The 25410-nt window shown below is 33.4% G+C and overlaps 1 protein-coding gene and 1 long non-coding RNA gene across 4 annotated transcripts in view; both read right to left on the reverse strand.

Annotated features, from left to right (window-relative positions):
- Window positions 1–1081: 1081 nt before the first annotated feature.
- Window positions 1082–6562, reverse strand: LOC127704443 (uncharacterized). Its single transcript, XR_007983277.1, has 2 exons — window positions 3395–6562; window positions 1082–3062 (listed from the first exon to the last, which is right to left on the reverse strand). It is a non-coding gene; the product is annotated as an uncharacterized LOC127704443 (long non-coding RNA).
- A 259-nt stretch (window positions 6563–6821) lies between these two features.
- The window catches only part of LOC127706194 (cytochrome c oxidase assembly protein COX18, mitochondrial-like), a 78678-nt gene continuing 60089 nt past the window's right edge, over window positions 6822–25410 (reverse strand). For all 3 annotated transcript variants that reach the window (XM_052210675.1, XM_052210674.1, XM_052210676.1), the window contains 5 exons: window positions 22984–23613; window positions 21085–21229; window positions 16809–16939; window positions 13797–13916; window positions 6822–7878 (listed from right to left, as the gene is read on the reverse strand). In XM_052210675.1, coding sequence (XP_052066635.1) covers window positions 7702–7878; window positions 13797–13916; window positions 16809–16939; window positions 21085–21229; window positions 22984–23613 — 1203 coding nt within the window. In that variant the 3' untranslated portion in view covers window positions 6822–7701. The remainder of the gene's footprint in view (window positions 7879–13796; window positions 13917–16808; window positions 16940–21084; window positions 21230–22983; window positions 23614–25410) is intronic.

Raw genomic sequence — 25410 nt, forward strand, 5'->3', positions numbered from 1 at the left:
ATTTAGCCATGACTTTGTATGTCATTTTATATTTAAGACTTGTATGATGTATTTAAAAGGGTAATAATGGTTGCAAACTTAATTAGAAATTTGAATTCAGATTATGATCATATCATGAGGGAATGAATTTTTTGCGTGAACCCCCTGAGGGGTTCACGCTTATATATTGGCGAGTTTTGGATGTGTCTATGGGCCACTCGATATCTCTCGGCCGGAAAACAGAATAAAATTCTCAGAACGTCTCGAAAGTTTTCAATCATTTATACAGGTTGTTATCAACATCTTTGATATTGTCCCTCTATGGCTAGGCTACCGCGTGACATTGCAACAATCAAAGTAAATTGGAAAGCAAAACAATAAAGACTAAAAGTTGAAGTTAATAATTAAAATGGTTTAAATATAAGAACCAACATATGTGTTTTTAGTAATGTGAATGTTTATAAGCGCTTTGATTTCTAAACAATTATTACATTGGTAGCATTGAATTACATTGATTTCCCAGTCAAATAAAAACCGATAATTTCACATGTGAAATAAACGTGGTTATTTCACTCTCTGACGTCATACCACAATAGGCGTTGTCAAGACGTCGATAACGTCGGATCAAAACAAATTGTGAATGCGTAGAAAAAAGATATAGTTCCTTACATTTTCTACATTAATTTCATTAAAAAAAGCCATTTGCCAATGTAATAAAAAGAATAACTAATCAAAGAATTCAAATATCGAAAAATATTCAACTCGTGACCGAACAACATTGATAATTAACTCATGCGCTACGCGCATTCGTGAATTAATGTGTTGTTCGGTCACTCGTTGAATATTTTTCTCTATTTGAATTCTTCGATTAGTTATTCTATAAATATCATGACGACGCAATTATATTTGTTATAACATGACCACTGTACACCGTGTGTATCTAGGTCAATTATAACGTGGTATTGTCCATTTTCTGATAACATGTAAACTCACTATGTTTGAAGATTTTAACCATGTGATATTGTGTTTTTTCATCATGACTTATGGGAGAGAACATTCTGGTTAAAATATTTATATTAGATCGGAAAACAGAAAGATAATATTATTATCAAAAATATTTAATTCAATTAATTTTATCGAAATCAAAGAAATATATACAAAAATACGTCTGAAGAAACTAACAATAATTGCAGTCAGAATATTTTCATAGTTGCAATTAAGGAACAAATATTTTATATGGCAGGATACTCTGCTTTGGTATTTTAAATATTCATTTGTAAAGGAAACATAATAATTAAATCTGAATAAATCCTTGCATCCTACAAAAAAAATCTTGATAAACAATAATCATTATATTTCTACGTTAATTATTTCATACCGTTTTAGTAAGGTTTTATAAGTGATTGTTATTTGTATTGTAATATATCCATAAAACGGAAAGTAAGATAAATTAATTAAATATTTAAATTTTAAACAGTCGTGAATAAAAATACTTGTGTGTTTTCAATTCACAAAGCATGATTTTAAATCCTTGCAGCTCACAAAACTAGAGGCTCTCAAGAGCCTGTGTCGCTCACCTGACTCTACTTTGGTTTTAGAAATCATGTAAAGATAGATAAAAATCATAACAGATACCCAAATAATGATTGAGGCCAAATTTTGATTAATATTGGTCCCGTTATTTAATAAAATATCCTGGTGGCCATCTTGAACAGTAAATCGGCAACAAAGTAGCAACACTTGGTCAGCACTTCATAAGGAACATTCATGCCATGTTTGATTTCATTCCATTCAGTGGTACTCTAAAAGAAGACATTTGTATGTATTTCCAATAGGGTCCTATGTTAAACTAAGCCCCCCCTTCCCCCCCTAGCGGCCATCTTGGATGATGGATCGGCTACAAAGTAACAACACTTGGTCAGCATCTCATAAGGAAGATTCATGCCATGTTTGGTTTCATTCCATTCAGTGGTTCTTTAAAAGAAGACATTTGTATGTATTTCCCATAGGTCCTTTGTTAAACTAAGTCCCCTGCTGTCGGCCATCTTGGATGATGGACCGACTGCAAAGTAACAACACTTGGTCAGCACCTCATAAGGAACATTCATGCCATGTTTGGTTTCATTCCATTCAGTGGTTCTCTAAAAGAAGACATTTGTATGTATTTCCCATAGGGTCCTATGTTAAACTAAGTCCCCCGCTGTCGGTCATCTTGGATGATGGATCGGCTGCAAAGTAACAACACTTGGTCAACATCTCATAAGGAACATTCATGCCATGTTTGGTTCCATTCCATTTATTGGTTCTCTAAAAGAAGACATTTTTATGTATTTCCCAAAGGGTCCTATGTAAAACTAAGTCCCCCGCTGGGCCATCTTGGATAATGGATCGGCTACAAAGTAACAACACTTGGTCAGCATTTCATAAGGAAGATTCATGCCATGTTTGGTTTCATTCCATTCAGTGGTTCTCTAAAAGAAGACATTTGTATGTATTTCCCATAGGTCCTTTGTTAAACTAAGTCCCCTGCTGTCGGCCATCTTGGATGATGGACCGACTGCAAAGTAACAACACTTGGTCAACACCTCATAAGGAACATTCATGCCATGTTTGGTTTCATTCCATTCAGTGGTTCTCTAAAAGAAGACATTTGTATGTATTTCCCATAGGGTCCTATGTTAAACTAAGTCCCCCGCTGGCGGCCATCTTGGATGATGGATCGGCTACAAAGTAACAACACTTGGTCAGAACCTCATAAGGAACATTCATGCCATGTTTGGTTTCATTCCATTCAGTGGTTCTCTAAAAGAAGACATTTGTATGTATTTCCCGTAGGGTCCTATGTTAAACTAAGTCCCCCGCTGGCGGCCATCTTGGATGAAGGACCGATTGCAAAGTAACAACACTTGGTCAGCATTTCATAAGGAACATTCATGCCATGTTTGGTTCCATTCCATTCAGTGGTTCTCTAAAAGAAGACATTTTTATGTATTTCCCATAGGGTCCTATGTTAAACTAAGTTCCCCGATGGCGGCCATCTTGGATGATGGATCGGCTACAAAGTAACAACACTTGGTCAGCACCTCATAAGGAACATTCATGCCATGTTTGGTTTTATTCCATTCAGTGGTTCTCTAAAAGAAGACATTTGTATGTATTTCCCATAGGGTCCTATGTAAAACTAAGTTCCCTGATGGCGGCCATCTTGGATGATGGATCGGCTACAAAGTAACAACACATGGTCAGCACCTCATAAGGAACATTCATGCCATGTTTGGTTTTATTCCATTCAGTGGTTCTCTAAAAGAAGTCATTTGTATGCATTTCCCATAGGGTCCTATGTTAAACTAAGTCCCCCGCTGGCGGCCATCTTGGATGATGGATCGGCTATAAAGTAACAACACTTGGTGAGCACCTCATAATGAACATTCATGCCATGTTTGGTTTCATTCCATTCAGTGGTTCTCTAAAAGAAGTCATTTGTATGCATTTCCCATAGGGTCCTATGTTAAACTAAGTCCCCCGCTGGCGGCCATCTTGGATGATGGATCGGCTACAAAGTAACAACACTTGGTCAGCACCTCATAAGGAACATTCATGCCATGTTTGGTTTCATTCCATTCAGTGGTTCTCTAGAAGAAGTTCAAAATGTAAAAAGTTAACGCCGACGACGGACGACGGACGCCAAGTGATGAGAAAAGCTCACTTGGCCCTTCGGGCCAGGTGAGCTAAAAAAGTAATAATAATTTACAATAATCATAACAAAATTTAATTACTCCCATAATGTTAATTATGTTATACTGTTCAAGTATGGATGTTTATTTATATAGTGGAATGTTAGAATTTAAAAATTGATTCATTCGATAAATAAAATGTCCATCCGTAAATACTTGATGTTTGTGTTTATTGATATTATATATATGTATATTCAAAATTTTTTGAAAAAAATTATTAACAGGAATGTATGTTTATTATAAAATTTCAATTCTATTTATGTTTATTTGTTTTAATAGTTTAACCTTATTATATAGCATCTAGACATTTGTGCCATATGGTACAGTTTTGAAAATTGTATTCACTGTGTTGACCAACTATCCTTCACGTCTTGATTCATTCACACTATAGATCACATTTCAAACACAAACTATCGGTTTGCGTTCAAAAAAATTCGGTATAAAATGTCAATGAATCCGGAGTCACAACATTTGATGTAGGTAGTTTGACATTCGAATTCAACTATTAGATTAATATATGTGATGACGAAAATGCGTATTCTTTTCCTGAGTATCAGTGTGTATGCTTTCTATTTACTATTTCGTGCACTAAAATACTGCTAGCATGCAATAATACTAATTTCACTCGTGAAATGGCATTTTCGTTTTTCTTTTCTAAATTCAGGACACGGCAGAAAGAGCTTGTCATGTGACTTTCAAGAACGGTCATCATTATTAATGGTATTCTGACCTCTAGCTGTTTCTCTTTTGTTTCTTTTTTTACTCACTGTCCTATAATAAACTTTGACCTTTTCGAAAAACTAAGGATTGTCTACCAAAGGTATAGATTCCTTAACTTTGTAATTTATTTAGCCTTTTAATTTTTTTCATTCGAGGGTCACTGATGCTTTTTTTGTAGACTTAACTCGCGTCTGGCATACATCATTTTAATTCTGGTATCTTTTTTTATCTACATATCTTTTTATATAAATTGGTTATTTTGAAAGTGTGTACAGGACTACAGGTATTCATAAAACTTCTGAATTAAGATATTCTTCGGCAAAACCAAGTTTCCCTGTAGAATGTTTGAATTGATTTAAGTAAAATCAGGAAATCCTTAAAATTTTAGATGTTTTATGAGACCAAAAAATAAGTCTCTTTATAAGAGATCTCAATCAATTGGATGCCACAGGTTTCGTCGCACATGGAAATTGGACTTTAAATTTATCTATACAACATCTACCATGAGTAACGACTTGAGAATAAAAAGGCATCCATGCAGGAAACAAAATATAAAGATATGATAGATAAAATAAATGCATCTAGAATTCCAGATTATAAAGCAAACTGAGTGCACTAATTTATATTGCGATTGGTTTGTGCAATTTGCATAAGTCATCCGGTTTGTAGAAATTGGGATTTGCAAAAGGGATATAATCGGAAAAATTATGTACATTCCCAAGTAATAAATAAAATAGTCAAGCTTTAAAATGTATATTCAAATAGTAGCTGTAAATATACACTTTCAACTGGCTTCTTCTATTCACAGTCAATTATTTCAGGGGCGGATTTAGAGAGTTTTCCAGGGGGCCTGGGCCCCCCCTTTTGTGGGAAAAATTTGGTTGATTATATAGGGAATCACTGAAGCATGACTGGAGCGGCCCCCCTCTTATGAAAATTTCTGGATCTGCCACTGTATTTCAATTCAAAAGCAAACACAAATTTGGTGACCCGGCAGTCAGCGGTCTTAGGTTCACGTATTGCTTTTCTTTTATAGCTCACCAGGGCCCATGTGAGCTTATGCCATCACTTGGCGTCCGTCGTCTGTCGTAAACTATTTCAAAAATCTTCTCCTCTGAAACTACTGGGCCAAATACCTTCAAACTTTAACTAAATGTTCCTTAGGGTATCTAGTTTATAAATTGTATCCGAAGTTTTGATCCATCGACAAACATGGCCGCCATGGCTAAAAATAAAACATAGGGGTCAAATGCAGTTTTTGGCATATATCTCAAAAACTAAAGCTTTTAGAGCAAATCTGACAATGGGTAAAATTGTTCAATTGGTCAAGATCTATCAGCTCTGAAATTTTCAGACGAATCGAACAACCCATTGTTGGGTTGCTGCCACCGAATTGGTAGTTTTAACAAAATTTTGCAGTTTTTTGTTATTATTTTGAATATAATTATAGATATATATAAAATGTAAACAGCAATAATGTTCAGCAAAGTAAGATCTACAAAAAAGTTAATATGACCATAATTGTCAATTGACCCCTTAAGGAGTTATTGCCCTTTAAAGACAATTTTACACAATTTGTTCATCAAGCTAAGTTTGCTAACATTTAAAAATCTTCTCCTCTGAAATACAGGTGAGCGATTCAGGCTCTTGAGAGCCTCTTGTTTAAAGAAAGCAACTTGTTTTGGAATAAGGGAAAGAGAGGTGAAAAAAAATTGGGGGTGGGGGGGGGGGGGGGGGGGAACTATTTTTTCTCATTTCAGATTTTAAAAATTAAAAAGAAATTTCTTCAAATATTTTTTTTGGGGGGGTTAATATTCAACAGGATAATATGTTGCACAAAAGCAAAAAAAAAAAAACGGGGTCAATTTCATTTAGGGGGGAGGGGCTCAATTTGCAACAGCATAGTGTATTGCACAAAAGCAAAAAATTGAATATAGATTCAAATCATATTACCAATTTGTAAGTTCTTTGACTACAGTTATTCTGTGGCAAAAAACTATTATTTGTCAAATATTTAATTACAATCCAAATTCAAACCTGTACCAAGCAGTGGCGGATCTAGAACTTTTCAAAAGGGGGGGCCCGCTGACTGACCTAAAAGGGGGGGTGGGGCCGCTCCAGTCATGTTTCAGTGATTCCCTATATAATCACCCAAATTTTTCCCACGAAAGGGGGGGGGGGGGGGGGGGGCGGCCAAAACATAAATTGTTATCTAACCCTATAAGTCATTTGAGAGTTTTGATGTCCATAGACAGTATCTGAAAATTTTTATTTCTGTCCCTCAACATATTTACCCAATCTTTATTTATAGTCATATCAGTAAAGTCGGTTGGCAGGCAAGAACATCAAACATATTTTTGAACTCATGATGATAATTGTAGTCTGAAATCAGATTGCAAATATATTTTTTAATATAGGTATATCAGGAGAATTTGCTAAAGAACATAATACAACCAAAGTTATTTAATGATAAACCTTTAAAGTTTTTATAGCCCCCATTATGGGTTAGGGTTAGGTTGATCCAAATTGATACACATGACTATGCTTTACTTGTTATAACCAGAATTCTGTCATTTTTTTTATGACATCAGCAAATGCATTTTATCAACACTGGTCAGCATGATGGGTTCCACTGGTGAACCAGGAACAGTTTACCATTGTGAAGCACATGTGCATTCCAACTTGGAAACAGTCTTCAGTTTCTATGTGCAATTAATTGCAATTCTGTCCTTGTGCTACTTCAACTTTTTACTTTTTGTTCTCGTCACTACGACGTTAGCTTTTGAGCTAATTATGACAATGAAACACATCAAATTTCATGAAAATGAGTTTTCCTTTCTGTTTTTAGACATTTTAGCATCATACAGATGGTGAAACAGCAGACATATTGCATATGTAATCATTGCAATGTCCAAAATGAAACAGCTCCTCTGTGTTTATCCCACTACTAAATTCAACAGAAAAAAGTTATTCCTAGGTCTCTGATTATGACTGAACCCTGAAAAACCCTGAAAAATATATCTTAAAAGAAATAAAATGTCTACTACTGTAAACTCAGAAATTATTGCGAGGTTTTTAGTATTGGGATAAATGCAACAGAGTTGTGAACGCAATAATTTAAATATTTTATATGAATTAAACAGGATTTGTCTCAAAATTGTAAAAATTAAAATCGCATTGAAGTCTAAAATGACAAAATCGCAATAATTAATGCACGCAACAATTTCTGAATTTACAGTATCTGAACACATTAATATTTCACTTAAAATCAATCCTTTATTCCAAAATATTTTTTCTTAGCCGTTCTGATAATATCAGTCATAGGTTTTTCACTTTCGTTATTAACTTTTGGTATTCTCAGAGCTCTTCGGACCTTTGGCTGCTGAATAACCATATACTGTACAACACCATACAAACTTGATGTACACCAATACAGACACAAACCCTGAAAACATAAAACATTTCTATAAACTATATCGCGATAAAATATTCAGTATTTCAAATAGTATCAGCTAAGTATCATGATTTCACGTACCTAACATTTCTTATCAATTATTTGTCTATAATGATTAACCCTTTCCCTTTCAGGCATTTTAGACCTTTACTTATTGAAAAGACACTTTCAAAGTTCAAATGAATACTGCATTCGCATCAATTGTCATGCACATGTCATGTTGGGCTCAAATGAAAGATAATTGGTCAAATATTTCAGAAAATTAAGTTTGAAGATAATTCGTCCTTTTTTGGTCACGTGACTGTTGGAGAAAAAGTGAATAAATACAAAATCCTTGGGCAAAAAGTCGTGTAGACATATTGTTGCGCTAATAGGGTAAGGTTTTGGTGGAAACACAATGCCTCGAGTCTGTTAAAGAAAGACTAGTTATCATATTGGTATTAAAAGAGGAATAACATGCTATAGGCCTTGAAATATAGATGTCCGTAACATTCAAAATAACTGATTTTAGACCCTCTTTTCATCCAATTTCAAACTAGGAGACTAGTTTTTTGTCTAATTCGTTTTCAATCAATCAGTAACTTTAATTTTGTTTTTACAAGGGAAAATTCATTGAATTACCAATGCTAGCTTGATCAGGTACACCCTGGACCGAGCCCAATGGAGCAAATGGGGTAAAAAAGGGGTGGGGTGGGGGGGGGGGGGCAATTTGGCACACGCATTCTTTTTAAATCATTTCGTAGGTTTTCTTTTTGAAATTGAAAGTAAAGTTAAGTTAAGTTACAATTAATATAGGAAATGATTCTTCCAACTCCGACAGTGAGATTCGAACATGCAATCGTACCACCTTGGGATAGTTCAGCATACTCCTGCGCCACTGGCATCATCAAGAATTTATTGAAGTTTAAGTACTTAAGTCTACTACTCAAGAAATGTAAAAGAAAAAAAAAATTATAAAGATCCTCACCTTGTTTGTTATCTTTTAGAAATTATGTGTTCAGATGATAATTTTTTGTCGCCAAATGCATGATTTTTACGCAAATATAGGAGGAATAAACTCTTTAGAATGTCATTTTTTTCATTGAAATAAACATGTTCCTTTATTTAAGCAAAAGTGTTTTCAACTTTATAATACCACAACACTTACGAAACCATGTTTTGTTACATCTATTTCAACTTTGCCAAAAAATTTCAGGATATTTTAGTGGTTTTTGTCTCTTTTACCATTAAATCTTTAAGAAATGACTTCGGATTTTTAGCGCATTTCAAGTTTGTGATTGCGCTGGTACACTAAAAATTACATTTTCAACTAGTGTACAAGTTAGAACTATTATTTTAATATTATTCTTTAATAAAATGGGCAGCTTGATACGACCGCAGAGGTCGAACCCTGAACAGTTGGGGCAAGTATGGACACAACATTCAAGCTTGATACAGCTCTGAATTTGGATTGTGATTAAATATTTGACACAGCATAGGTTTCTGACACAGAATGAATGTGGTCTAAGAACTTAAAAATTTTAAATTGGACATTCACCTATTATGGTCCAATATCCAAAATCTAAATACATGGTTAGATTCAGCATATCAAAGAACCCCAAGAATTCAATTTTTGATGAAATCAAATAAAGTTTAATTTTGGACCCTTTTGACCTCAATGTGGACAAATTTGATAACGGGGCCCAAAAATCAAAAATCTAAATACATGGTTAGATTCAGCATATCAAAGAACCCCATATATTCAATTTTTGTTGAAATCAAACAAAGTTTAATTTTGGACCCCGATTTGGACCAACTTGAAAACAGGGCCCATAATCAAAAATCTAAATACATGTTTAGATTCAGCATATCAAAGAACCCTAAAAATTCAAATTTTTGTTAAAATCAAACTAAGTTTAATTTTGGACCCTTTGGTGTAGACCATAATGTAGACCAATTTGAAAACGGAACCAAAAATTAAGAATCTAAATACACGGTTAGATTTGGCATATCAAAGAACCCCAATTATTCAATTTTTGATGAAATCAAACAAAGTTAAATTTTGGATCCTTTGGACCTCAATGTGGACCAATTTAAAAACAGGGCCCAAAATCCAAAAACTTAATACACGGTTAGATTCAGCATATTAAAGAACCCCAAGAATTCAAGAATAAAACCCCATTGAAATTGATCAAGAAATAAGCAATTTATACAAAGTATCTTCTTTTGCACAATACTGTGCAATTAAATATTTCTTGCTATTGCGCAATACTGTACAATTGACAATTTCTTGCTATTGCGCAATATTGTGCTATTGGATATTTCTTGCTATTGCGCAATACTGTGCAATTGAAGATTTCTTGCTATTGCGCAATACTGTGCAATTGAAGATTTCTTGCTATTGTGCAATACTGTGCAATTGAAAATTTCTTGTTATTGCACAATACTTATAATATAATAATTTACACATCCTGTTTGGTGTGTATCTCCTACCATATCATTATTATTTGCTTTTAAATATAAATCAGAAATAACCAACTTAAAATGGACAATTTTAAAAGAAAAAAAAAAAGGAAAAAAAGAAAAAAAAAGAAAAAAAAAAAATCCCCCCCCCCCAAATTTTTTGAACCCCCTTATGATTCATCACCCCCAAACTCAATCCCAGACCTCCCTTTGTGGTATGGTACCTTGCAGTACAATTTCAGAGATCCATACACTTGAACACAAGTTATTGTCTGGAAACTAGAAAAATGCTTATTTTTGGCCCCTTTTTGGCCCCCCAATTCCTAAACGTTTTGGGCAATTACCCCCAAACTCAATTCCAGCTTTCCCTTTGTGATATGGAACCTTGTAGTACAATTTCAGAAATATCCAAACACTTACACACAAGTTATTGTCATGAAACTAGAAAAATGCTTGTTTTTTGCCCCTTTTTTTGGCCCCTAATTCCTAAAATTTTGAGGCAATTACCCCCAAAATCAATTACAGCCTTCCCTTTGTGATATGAAACCTTGTGGTACAATGTCAGAGAGATCCATACACTTACACACAAGTTATTGTCTGGAAGTTACAAAAATGCTTATTTTTGGCCCCTAATTCCTTAACTGTTGGTACCATAACCCCCAAAATCAATCCCAACCTTCCTTTTGTGGTATTGAACCTTATGGTAAAATTTCATGGAGATCCATTCACTTAAACTAAAGTTAGAGTGCGAAAACCAATGTGTCTTCGGACGACGATGACGACGACATACCAATATACGACCAAAAATTTTTTAATTTTTGCGGTCGTATAAAAACTCACTGCACAGTTATTGAAAAAAGTCTTAATTCCGCTAAAAAGAGCAGTTTTCTTTGCACTTCTTTTTGAAAATATTCTTTAAAATATGGAAGAAAAATTACACATCAGTAAGAGGCGACTTGACTATCAACTAATAATGATAGAAGTTTGATGCACATTAAATTACATTGCTGGTTATCTGATGATCAATTTGAGCCCTTAACCACATCTGTACGTCAGCAAATGGTGATGGAACAAGTCTAAATGCCCCAAAAATATCTTGAAATTGGCTTCACCGGTAAGCTGTACCGGTGTGAAAGGGAAAGGGTTAAACCTTGTCTCTTCATAATTATTAACCCTTGTCTGTCCATAATGATTGTAAACTTAGATATATTTGAATGTTTGCTTAGAAGCTGAGACATAGAGAGATTCATTTTTCAGTATATTATAAAATTGAGAACGGAAATAGGGAATGTGTCAAAGAGACAACAACCCGACCATGGAGCAGACAACAGCCGAAGGCCACCAATGGGTCTTTAATGCAGCGAGAAACTCCCGCACCCGGAGGCATCCTTCAGCTGGCCCCTAAACAAATATGTATACTAGTTCAGTGATAATGGACGTCATACTAAACTCCAAATTATACACAAGAAACTAAAATTAATTAAATGCTCCGCTGGGGCGCAGCTTGATACGACCGCAGAGGTGGAACCCTGAACAGTTGGGGCAAGTATGGACACAATATTCAAGCTTGATACAGCTCTGAATTTGGATTGTGATTAAATATTTGACAGGGCATAGGTTTCTGACACAGAATGAATGTGGTCTAAGAACTTAAAAAATTTTAATTTACCTATTCAAACCATATCATTATTATTTGCTTTCATATATAAATCAGAAATAACCAATTTAAAATGGAAAATTTTAAAGAAAAAAAAATGCCCCCCCCAAAATTTTTGAACCCCCTTCTGATTCATCACCCCAAAACTCAATCCCAGCCTTCCCTTTGTGGTAGGGTACCTTGCAGTACAATTTCAGAGAGATCCATACACTTGAACACAAGTTATTGTCTGGAAACTAGAAAAATGCTTGTTGTTTGGCCCCTTTTTGGCCCCAAATTCTTTTAGGGCAATTACCCCCAAACTCAAACCCAGCTTTTCCTTTGTGATATGGAACCTTGTAGTACAATTTCATAAAGATCCATACACTTACACACAAGTTATTGTCCAGAAACTAGAAAAATGCTTGTTTATGCCCCTTTTTGGCCCCTAATTCCTAAAATTTTGAGGCAATTACCCCAAAAATCAATCCCAGCCTTCCCTTAGTGGTATAGTACCTTGCAGTACAATTTCAGAGAGATCCATACACTTGAACACAAGTTATTGTCTGGAACTAGAAAAATGCTTATTTTTGGCCCCTTTTTCCTAAACGTTTTGGGCAATTACCCCCAAACTCAATTCCAGCTTTCCCTTTGTGATATGGAACCTTGTAGTACAATTTCAGAAAGATCCATACACTTACACACAAGTTATTGTCATGAAACTAGAAAAATGCTTGTTTTTTGTCCCTTTTTTGGCCCCTAATTCCTAAAATTTTGAGGCAATTACCCCCAAAATCAATCCCAGCATTCCCTTTGTGATATGAAACCTTGTGGTACAATGTCAGAGAGATCTATCCATACACTAACACACAAGTTATGTCTGGAAGTTACAAATATGCTAATTTTTGGCCCCTAATTCCTTAACTGTTGGTACCATAACCCCCAAAATCAATCCCAACCTTCCTTTTGTGGTATTGAACCTTATGGTAAAATTTCATAGAGATCCATTCACTTAAACTAAAGGTAGAGTGCGAAAACCAATGTGTCTTCGGACGACGACGCCGCCAACGTCATACCAATATACGACCGCAAAATTTTTTTGCGGTCGTATAAAAATGATTCAAGACTTACAAAGGCCAGAGGCTCCTGACTTGGGACAGGCGCAAAAATGCGGCGGGGTTAAACATGTTTTTTGAGATCCCAACCCTCCCCCTATACCTCTAGCCAATGTAGAAAAAACAAACGTACAACAGTACGCACAGTAAAACTCAGTTTAAGAGAAGTCCGAGTCCGATGTCAGAATAGGAAACAAAAGAAAATAAACAAAATGACAATAATACATAAATAACAACAGACTACTAGCAGTTACTGACATGCCAGCTCCAGACCTCAATTAAACTGATTGAAAGATTATGTCTTCATCATATGAATATCAGGCACAATCCCTCCTGTTAGGGGTTTAGTATTGTACCATCATAAAATATATGAGAATAACATAACCCGTGTCATGCCAACAACTGGTTTTAGAATAAATATGTTTAATTCCGATGCAAAGACCCTATAAGTGAATCAATATTAAAGCCAAAATATGCAATCTTTAATGACCTGACAACAGTATCGTAACTATATCCCTTCTTAATTAATAGCACATTCTAAAAAGCCTTTTGTGATGCTGCTTCTTAAGGTAAAACAAATCTTTTTTTTTCACACAATAAGTTTCTTGAAAATTAAGTTCTTGCATACAATTAATAACTGTTATATTTATGTTTAACCCCAGAAAGAAGGCTTTTAAATTGAATCCTAAATTAATACTAACTTTGTAAGTACTTACACTTGGTAACATTGATGAAATGTACATCAAATATATACTGACAAAACGGAAGAAAAACTTCATCAATTTCATAGGCAATGGCTCTGCTTCTAGTTTACTTTGTAGTGATAGCAAATGCATCTGAAAAGAAACAGCTTTTCAAATCATAAAAGAACTAAGCCTTCATGTCTATTGTCAACATTTCTTTTGCTCATTTAGAGTAGCATCATTACATAACATTCTCTACAGGGATCAGCATGATAACAGTCAAGATCAAGTTATTTTATTTTAGATATCTATATTTGAATCTTGACATTATTTTACAATAAAATGCAGGGTGCAGCTTGATAAAACCACTGAGGTTGAACCATGAACAGTTGGGGCAAGTATGGACACAACATTCAAGCTTGGTACCGTTCTGAATTTGGATTGTGATTAAATATTGAACACAGATTTGGTTCCTGAAACCAAATGAATGTGGTCTAAGAGCTAAAGAAATAACTTTATAAAGGGACTTAATTCAAGAACTGTAAAAGTGATGATACCAAAATTTGTACTTGATCTGACATTTGTGGTAATTAGCATTGTGTATATCTTTCATAACATTTAGTTGAGGCAAACGTCAGTTAGAGAACAGAAACTAATATTTCAGCAATTTTTCCATTCCTAAAGGGCAGAACTGTAGAAAGGAAAAATTGACACCCCCAAAATTCAAAATCAATGTGTTTTTAGTAATTAGCATTATGTATAAGTTTCATAAGATTTGGTTGAGGCAAACTAAAAGTTAGAAAAAGGAAATGAAAGCAATTTTTCCATTTGTAAAGGGGCATAACTCTACTATGTTAAACATGACGCCACCAAAATTTAAACTTGATCTGTGTTTTGTGTTAATAAGCATTGTGTATTAAAGTTTCATAACATTTGGTTTAGGCAAACTAAAGTTAGAGAATGGAAACCAATTTTGGGACGTATGGAAAGACGTACAGACTGACAAGGGTAAAACTTAATGCCCCTCCTCTATAGCCAGGGGCATAAGGTGGGGGCATAAAAATTTGAAATTTGTCAATTACCTCATATGGTCCAATAACCAAAATCTAAATACATGGTAAAATTCAGTATATTGAAGAACCCCAAGTATTGAATTTTTGATGAAATCAAACAATATCTAATTTGGGACCCTTTGAACCTCATTGTGAACGAACCTATTTGATAACGAGAGCTCAATCTAAAATCTAGATACAAGGTTAGATTCAGCCCTACAAAGAACCACAAAAATTCAATTTTAAGTTTAATTTTGGACCCTTTGGAACTTAATGTGGACCAATTTAAAACAGGGCAAAATATCAAAAATCAATATACATGGTAAGATGCGGCATATCAAAGAAACTCCAAGAATTCAAGACTTTGAATTGATCAATTTGATCACCATTTGGATAAGTCAAGAAATAAGCAATTTATACAAAGTATTAGAAAAGTGTTGTTTTTACGCATTTTTGGTCAATAATTCCTAAACAGTTAGAGTCATATAACCCCAAAAATCAATCACAAACTTCCTTTTGAGGTATGGAATTTTGTGATCCAAACACTTATATACAAGTTATTACCCTGCAACCAAAAAAAAAGGTACCATAGTTTTTTGCACCTTTTTGGTCCCTGATTTCTAAACAACCTTTTTTTCTTTTGTGATATGAAACCTTGTGATATAATATAATATTATACATAATGAGGCATTATCCAAATAAAAAGAACAGACAATCTTCTCCTTTTACTAATATCTAATCAAACACATCATTTTCTGTCATTAAATTGTGATTTTATAATAGATCTGACAGATCTGTACATGCATCAATGCATGCAATTGATTGAGGTCACATGTATACAATAGCATAACTGATGAACCATTAATTGAGGGAACATGTATACAATAGCATAACTGATGAACCATTGATTGAGATCACATGTATACAATAGCATAACTGATGAACCATTGATTGAGGTCACATGTATACAATAGCATAACTGATGAACCATTGATTGAGGGAACATGTATACAATAGCATAACTGATGAACCATTGATTGAGGGAACATGTATACAATAGCATAACTGATAAAACATTGATTGAGGGAACATGTATACAATAGCATAGATGATGAACCATCTATGTGGTTACCGCTGTAAATAACATGTGGTAAAAAATTGTACCATACGCTGATATGATGCACTTTTTTAGGTTATAACATAGTCTTGTTATGTGAGTGATTTTATTCCATGTTTTTTAGTCAAAGTATTTATATTTGGCAATTTAATTAAACCGATAAATATCCTGAACTTACTTTCATAGTATAATAGTGTTATGACTGCATGATGTGAATTCATTGTTGACCACTCTTCTGGATATATTAATTAATGTTTGAATAATATTAAGTTCAATAGCTATTTGTCACATATTTATAGAATTATGCCTTTAATGTATTATGAGTCTTTGTTTTTAAGACCCACCAAAAAAGAATGCTAATTAAATTTAAAAAACTAAAATTTGCTGAGGGGCTTCTGAATTTTACTTCAAAGAAGAAAAACATAACACATAGAAGCAAATTATTTCTTTCATGAAAATTGTGGAATAAAATTACAAAAACAGTGTACAATTAAAGACAAAAGCAAAAATTTGGAAATGATCACTGTAATGTAGAAATGATCACAGTAATGTGTAAATGATCACTGTAATGTGGAAATTATCACTGTAATGATCACTGTAATTCGACCTTAATCTATAACTTGATAAAACTATATACCAAATTTCATATCAATATTTTCAAGCACGAAGAAAAAAGTGTGGAAAACTGATTTGCGGGACTGGAGGATGGACAGACAGACAGACAGATGGACAGAGTGCAAAACTAAAGTCCCCTTCGACTTATTTGGTAGGGGACTAATCAAACTGTAGGACTGATTCTTGGTTTCATTATAACGTTCAATGAGTTTCCAATCATTCAAGCTATTGGAATAAGTGTGTTTTATTCTTAAAGTTTACCTCAGTTAGTAAAAGATTACTAATGCCAATTATGACAGGAAGTATGAAGAGTGGATCTGGAATTGTTAAGTCTGTGAACCACAGAATACCACCTCCACTGGTAAAACCCTCGTAGATACTTGTTGGTTCATCTAAAACAAACAATACCAAATTATCACAAATGTGTGTCATATTTTCAAGTGGATTTGAAATCAAAGTGCTTGTAAGCACTGAACGGTGAAGATTGCTCCAATTTATCAGTGGGAAGTAAAATTAATTATTGCATTGGTTGTAGTTGATTTAACAGCAATTCTAGACAAAGTAAGATGACTAAAAATTTTTCAAAGATGATTTTAACAATGACATCTATTTTTAGAACAGATTTTAGATTCCTGCACCTTGCAAAAGTTATGTAATTTTCTTGACAAGTGTAACATCATGTTGTGCCTTGAATATCTGAGCATATATTACATTGATAAATTTCTGGAAATGTTCATGGATAGGATGTATAGAATGTTTTGATCAATGCACTATATTTTGTGTATCAATAATTGATTGAGTGATCAGCAGATTAAAGACCATCGAAGGTGTTAATTAGGTCTTAATCATGTCAATATTGAAGAGAACAGTTACATAAACAAATGCTATAATGGATATTGAATTGTAAAATTTTGTTTCTAATGAAAAGCAAGCCCATCATGAAATTATTATTTTCTGTACAAGAATTAGGAGGATATTAAATGAACACTTTATCATAGCATATCATCACCAGAAATCTGACTTTCGTAGATCAACTATATCATGTATATTTTGTATGAGAATTAAAAGATCCAAAGTTGCACAATTAAGGTTTTTAAAGATTAAGTGGGTATACCCCTGCCTGCAATTGTATTTCATAGTGCATTTGGTAGATTTGCTGATATTCAATGTATTCTCTAATTATATGATCGGTAATCAAACATACATGGGAATCTTTCCATGTCTTGATTTTGACATCACTCATTATATTTCGTTGGACACTTAAATTCGTGGATAAAGTCATCCACGAAAACCACTAAAATTGGTTCCCCATGAATAAAAGTACTTTCACAGTATATAATTCAATTTGTTTGTGATAATTATAGATTATCGTTGATCATCGAGATTGATTTTCTCGCCTGAGCCAGTACAGCAAATAGAAGAAAAGCAATAGAGTTGAGATGACCAATGATAATCTGTTTATGGCTATTTTACCTATGACAACATTGCTAATTTTATGTTCATTTCATTAACAATGGCACATGCTCCCTTAGTTTCTAGCGATAATTTTTCATATCACTCGACTGTGATGAGAAAGAAAATTATCAGTCAGTTTGATCAAAGGAAAATGTCGTAAAATAGTGATAACAATAATGTATAATAGTATTATTAATGATGTTTCTCCAATTTTTGGGATATTTTCATGTTTCTTGAGCGGTGTGAGAAAAATATTTCTCCTGACTAGTGAAATATCTGTTCTCAGCAAATGGTTGATCGAAATATTTTAAATTATGTCGTTTTTGCTGAATTTCCTATTCTGACATTGTGAAAAATGGCTACCATGTCTAATGACGTCACACATAAAGAACACAACTTCCTGCAAATCTTTGAAAAGGAAGAATAACAAACATTCTGTGAGTATTGCATGGCAATACATAGTCCCCGACCTATTAAAAATTCATTGTATTGGAACAAAAATTCAATCTTGATCTCTAACTTGTCACGGTGTACATTATATAACAAATTTCAGGTCAAAATCTTTAAGCATGATGAAATAAAGTGTTGAAAACTGGTTTTAGGTGAATTTTGTGCAAGTCCAAGGACCATAACTCTGCACAAAATTATCAGACGGGAACAAAATTCTGACTTGAGCTGTAACCTGTCATGATGTCATACAAGTATATACCATTTTCAAATCAACCTCTTCAATCATGACAAACAAATGAGGGGAAAACTGATAATTTCAGTGAATTTTCTGTCCAAGGACCATAACTCTGCACAATAACATCAGAACAGAACAAAATTCAAAATTTGATCTGTAACTTGTCATGATAAAAGAATGCATCAAATCAATATCATCAAGCATAAGGAAAATAAAATGCTCCGCTGGGGCGCAGCTTGATACGACCGCAGAGGTCAAACCCTGAACAGTTGGGGCAAGTATGGACACAACATTCAAGCTTGATACAGCACTGAATTTGGATTGTAATTAAATATTTGACACAGCATAGGTTTCTGACACAGAATGAAAGTGGTCTAAGAACTTATAATTTTTTAATTTACCTATTCATACATGTGATGGACTGTGAAACTCAGATCAGGAGATTGGGAAATTTTGGTCAGGAGATTAGGACTCAGATCAGGAGGTTTTTAATCGACATAAATTTTGTCGTAAATGTAACCGTGTGCTGTAAAAATGGTCTTTTAAAGTGTGTTTTCTTCAACTTTCCATCCAATTTATTATGTTTATAGTACCCTTGTACTTATAAAGTTTCTCCATCTTTATATTTTACATGTTCAATCTAACATTTTTTTTTTTCAGTATGTTCTTTAAATTTTTTACTTCATATTCTATAAAACATTTATTGCAACCAGAACATTTGTTTATCTATCTGCAAATAGCTTTTGTTTGCATACTCAGAAAGTCATTCTAACTGTAAAACAAGGGTCATAGTTATTATATAAATTTCAATTTAAGCCTTGAAAGGAAGTATAGAATCCTCAAATAATTTTCAAATTATTATTTTTTTATTTGTCCTAAGACATTTAAAATCATTTATTTACCATCCTTTTATGATTATTTGTTCAATTTATATTTTATTTATATTCTTTTAAAAATTTTCATTATTAAAAGGAAAGTAACTTAAAACAGGATAAATCAAGGGAAGTAACCCAATAAATACACAGTTTTTGTTACACAACGGCAGTTAGCCTGAGGTAAAAAATCATTGATTACCAGTATGTTTGACACCCAAGCTGACAAGTGAAGCCATAAAATTATGCATGTTAATTGATTTACAGGTAAAATATAACTTCAGGTAATGTGAGTTACACCAGATGCCTGAGATGATATGTTGGGCAGAAATTTTTCATTCATGAAAAATTTCATACACGGGATTATAATTTTCCTCTTCAACCGGAGGTCAGGAGGAGACTCCTGAAAACAGGATTATTGTACACCTGTCGGGAGGTTCACATGTATGCTATTCAAACCATATCATTATTATTTGCTTTTATATATAAATCAGAAATAACCAATTTAAAATAGAAAATTTTAAAGAAAAAAAAGGAAAAAAAAATCCCCCCCCCCCAAATTTTTTGAACCCCCTTATGATTCATCGCCCCCACACTCAATCCCAGCTTTCCCTTTGTGGTATGGTACCTTGCAGTACAATTTTAGAGAGATCCATTCACTTGAACACAAGTTATTGTCTGGAAACTAGAAAAATGCGTTTTTTTTACCCTTTTTGGCCCCTAATTCCTAAACGTTTAGGGCAATTACCCCCAAACTCCAACCCAGCTTTCCCTTTGTGATATGGAACCTTGCAGTACAATTTCATAAAGATCCATACACTTACAAACAAGTTATTGTCCTGAAACTAGAAAAATGCTTGTTTTTTGCCCCTTTTTGGCCCCTAATTCCCAAAATTTGGAGGAAATTACCCCCAAAAATCAATCCCAGTATTCCCTTTGTGATATGGAACCTTGTGATACAATGTCAGAGAGATCCATACACTTACACACAAGTTATTGTCATGAAACTAGAAAAATGCTTGTTTTTTGCCCCTTTTTGGCCCCTAATTCCTAAAATTTGGAGGCAATTACCCCCAAAATCAATCCCAGCATTCCCTTTGTGATATGGAACCTTGTGGTACAATGTCAGAGAGATCCATATACTTACACACAAGTAATGTCTGGAAGTTACAAAAATGCTTATTTTTGGCCCCTTTTTGGCCCCTAATTCCTTAACTGTTAGTACCATAACCCCCAAAATCAATCCCCACCTTCCTTTTGTCGTATTGAACCTTATGGTAAAATTTCATTGAGATCCATTCACTTAAACTAAAGTTAGAGTGCGAAAACTAATGTGTATTCGGACGACGACGACGACGACGCCAACGTCATACCAATATACGACCACAAAAATTTTTTTGCGGTCGTATAAAAATGAGGAAAACTGATTTGCCTAACTGAAACTGACAGACGGACGGACGAACTTTGGTCCAGGTGAGCTAAAAAGGGGGAAAGGCACATGTCATAGTGGATCATGAAGACTCACCTCTCTTACTAATGGTAAAACCACATAGGTTTCTGATTCCATATGACATAAAAATCCAGGCAGGAAACTGCACTGCTACAACAAGAGTTCCTCTGGCTGGATGACAGTTATGTTCTTCTATCTTCTTTTTCAGCTGTTTTCTCACCTATGAAGTATTAATTATACAATTTAAAAATAACATCCCTGATATGTTACCAAATTGATCGTTTTTTATACAGTTTTTAATTACTTTTTTTACAATTCTAGTCTTGCTTTATAATTTTTGCTTAATTTGTCTTTTTTTTATAAATTTCAAGATAACTATAGGCAAAAACACTAAGGTATAAGGCAAAAAAATGCCAAAAAATGTATAAACATCTTTATTAAAGGTCAAACCCTCCAGTCATTGGAGGATTTTAAAGTTTCTCATCTATCTATATTAGTTTTTCCAGATAAAAGGTAAAAATTATAAAAATTGGTAAAATTTGTCATTTCAGGGCAACAACTACTATAAAAAGTCATTTGACAGTTTTAATGCCAAATGGACGTTAGGTAGAACATTCTTAGCATTTTTGCCTGCATCAGATTTTCTCTATTTATAGTGTATTTCAAGATAGTATGTTCTATTTAAAGCCAAGTTGGTTGTAGGAGAGGGAGGTTATTTAACACTTTTTTATAGGGATGTCAACGAGTACTCGAGTATTCGAGTATTGCTCGGTAGTACCGAGTATCGAATACCAAAACAATACTCGGCTAATCAGTTTCCTGTTAGAATATTGCTGTCTTCTTTATATAAAATTGATCTTCTTGTGAACCTCTTTCGGAAAATGAAATAGGCATCACTGATTAATCATACTAGTAAATAAACTACATGTTGTTTAGAATGCTTGGGCTTAATTGTCATTTCAAATGCCTCCGAAAATACGTGGTCTATACCTAGGCTTACACTTTAAACTAAACATGTCTTAACCATTCCATCACATCCGTACCGTCAGAGGAAATATTTTTGTCTGCAAGACTAATTTACAAAGTTGCAAAACCGACTGTCCCCAATAATAGTTGACAAGAAAATGTTTCCAAATAAAGTAAATTTGTTGCATCCTCTGGTGACCCTCAGTGAATAGTTAAACTTCTAATCCTTACGTCTTTGTAAATAAATGTGTTTTCTTAACGATTACCAAATACTATTGTTTGATATGGTGTTTCCTTGTTAAAATTTCAAATAGGTGATCATTAAATCATATTGATTAGATTTGTTTTTTACTTAATTAGTACTTGCAGGAAATAGGCTGTCAATTATGGTGTATATATAACTCCTTGCCCCATATACTTATGTAGATGGGTTTTTGTCCATTGAACAACAAAGTACAGAATGTAAAATACGTATTTTTGTGTTTCCGTGTTGTAGATATATTACTGAGCGAGTACTCGAGTATCGCTCGATAAAACCAACGAGTACTCGATTAGTAATTGTTCACCGAGTTGACATCCCTACTTTTTTTATAAATAAATACCCCATGATGATTGTGGCAAAGTTTGGTTAAATTTTTCCTCGTAGTATCAGAAAACTTCAATACAATATCATTATGCAAATTTTGCTTTTTTTCAGCAAGAAAGCACATTATAAAAGCTATCATCTCATATCATGCATATTCTATTTTAAAATATTTACACAAAATTGTGGTTTCTGGCACAACCTGAAGCTTGGAAAAATGCTCCATGACCTACAATTTTCATTTCATTTTTTAAAACACATTATATTTATAACAACATTTTTGCAAAGTATTAAAATATCTTATTGTTTTAATTCAGACCCCAATGTACCTGAAAATTTTCTTCTACTGAACACACAAAAGATTATGTTGCTCTTTTATAACTCAGTTGTAATGTCAACACAAGAAACATTTAAATTAAATTTACATTTCTAGCCAATAACATCTTGGATTCATTCTGTGTCAAATTATGCTTCCTGCTGTAATGAAATACTTCTCCTCTCAAGGTCTTGGCTACTTCTCCCATTTCTTGGTTGACAGCAGCATATCGAGCCATGTTTCTCTGTGATACTATAAACAGGGGCAGCGTTAAACATGTTCGCAAAAGAATTGTACTTAGTATAATGGTTGCCCACCACGGCAGGCCAGTATAGTCATGAACTGATATTATATAGTCAAAAGCTACACGAACTGGTGCAAATTCAGTTGATGTGTAATAAGCCCAACTTGCTTGAGAAAAGCTTCGTGTATTAGAAATTGCTAAACCTGGAAAAATATTCCTTTTCAGCAGATTTTTGCTGAATTTAGGATTATTGTGACAATCTAAATGCCTTTGTTCATTAAAAACTGAAAGATATCTAAACTGATTGACATAACAATATTTGCATCTATTTAGCTGGTCATTTTTTTGGATGAATGAGAAGCCTTTCTGTTGGTAAGCAATGCCAGGTAAAACAGCTGACATATTTCTGCAGCCAACTTGTGTCCATTTTATTCTTTGCACATTTGAAATATGATCAACTGACTGTGACGACCTTTTAAGAAATACCATTGTCATCTGTAAAATATCAAAGAAATTACTGGTATTACAAAATTACACAAATGTGAAAGGTTAAAGGTTATTTACATGTATGTGCAAGTATATATAACTGCCCTATATATCTTGTATATCAAAATCATGCAACTTAAACATGTAAATTTAACACATCAAAAGAGGTTCAAAAATCAAATTCGTCTGCTGACAGAATGATTTAAATCAGATTGTATATTCATTTTCATCTGTTGATGTGCATGCTTTATTTTTTTCCACAGCTTTACTGCGTGGAAATTTATTTTTACTTTAATACACAATTTCCTGCATTTTGTAATGCAGTCTTGTGCACGATTATTAATTTTCAGCTCTTACCTTTTCATATTCCTCCTATGGAATTAACTAGCAATTAAAAAGTGTAATTTATTATGTCCTAGAATCTCATATTAGTGTTAAAAAAGAGGGACCATGTATAGTCATATGAAACTTTAAATTAAAAAAACAACAATTTTCAGGACATTTTAGATGTTGATTAAAGCTGACAAAACAAAACATGAATTTTCAGTGCGTTTTGAGTTTGTCTTAATGTTGATACTCTATGAATCAGATATTTTATATATGTACAGGTTTTATAGTATTCTTGTAAAAGAACACGACACAGTTATCAAAATAGTCATATTTTTTGTTTTAAATCAATGATTTGTTTTATGATCTTCTGTGAAAACAATCTATCTAAAACTAAAGATAATAACAGTTTTCTCCAAAAATATTCTTGTCATTATAGGGCAAATTGATGTAACGCATTCAATGGTACTAGTTTCAGACACTATAAATCATGTTGATGGTATTCTGAAAATTAATGTGAGCCCTCAACCACATCTGTATGTCAAAATATGTGAACGATTTAAGACTTCATGTAAACTATTTGTCTAAAAATTTGGCTTCTCGGTCAATTTGACTGAATTGGTAAAATTGTCTGATAGGAACTTTAGAGGGTTAAGTGAGAGAACCGAAACAAAATATTCAGCAATTTTTCCATTTGTAAAGGGGCATAACTCTAAACAGTTAAAGTGACACCACCAAAATTCAAACTTGATCTGTATTTTGTGGTAATAAGCATTGTATATATATAAGTTTCATAACATTTGGTTGAGGCTAACTTATGTAAGAGAATGGAAACGAAAAATTCAACGATTTTTCCATTTGTAAAGGGGCATAACTCTATAACGTTTAAAATGACAACACCAAAGTGCATAATTGATCTATGTTTTCATAATATTTGGTTGAGGCAAACTAAAGAAAGAGAATGGAAACCAACTTGGGATGTACAGACAGACATGGGTAAAACTTAAAAGCGGAGGGGGCATTAAATTATTATTCACTCAAATTATTTTTGTTTTGTTAAAATAGTTGTTTGTCTAATGTTATTTCTCAAAACATAAGAGAAGTGACCACTGTCCAGTATAAAAATATATTAAATATATTATATATACTAGTGAAAACATCTTAGAAGAATGTTACAATAATCTAGGAATAATCATAATAATTATAGTGTTAATAAGAAATTGTGGGAGGGGACAATTTTTTTTCATTTCAGATTTCAGAAATTAAAAAGAAAATTTCTTCAAATATTTTTATTTTTTTGCCAAAAAAAGGGCAGGGGGTCAATTTGCAACAGCATAGTGTATTGCACAAAAGCAAAAATTTGAAAATAAATTCAAATCATATAACCAATTCTAAGTTCTTTGAGTTTCTGTTCAGGGTTGGACCTATGCAGTCGTATCCAGCTGCGCTCATCGAGGGAATTTATCATAGTTTGTTCTT

Source organism: Mytilus californianus, unplaced genomic scaffold, assembly GCF_021869535.1.
Source record: "Mytilus californianus isolate M0D057914Y unplaced genomic scaffold, xbMytCali1.0.p SCAF_6, whole genome shotgun sequence".
Lineage (NCBI taxonomy): Eukaryota > Metazoa > Mollusca > Bivalvia > Mytilida > Mytilidae > Mytilus > Mytilus californianus.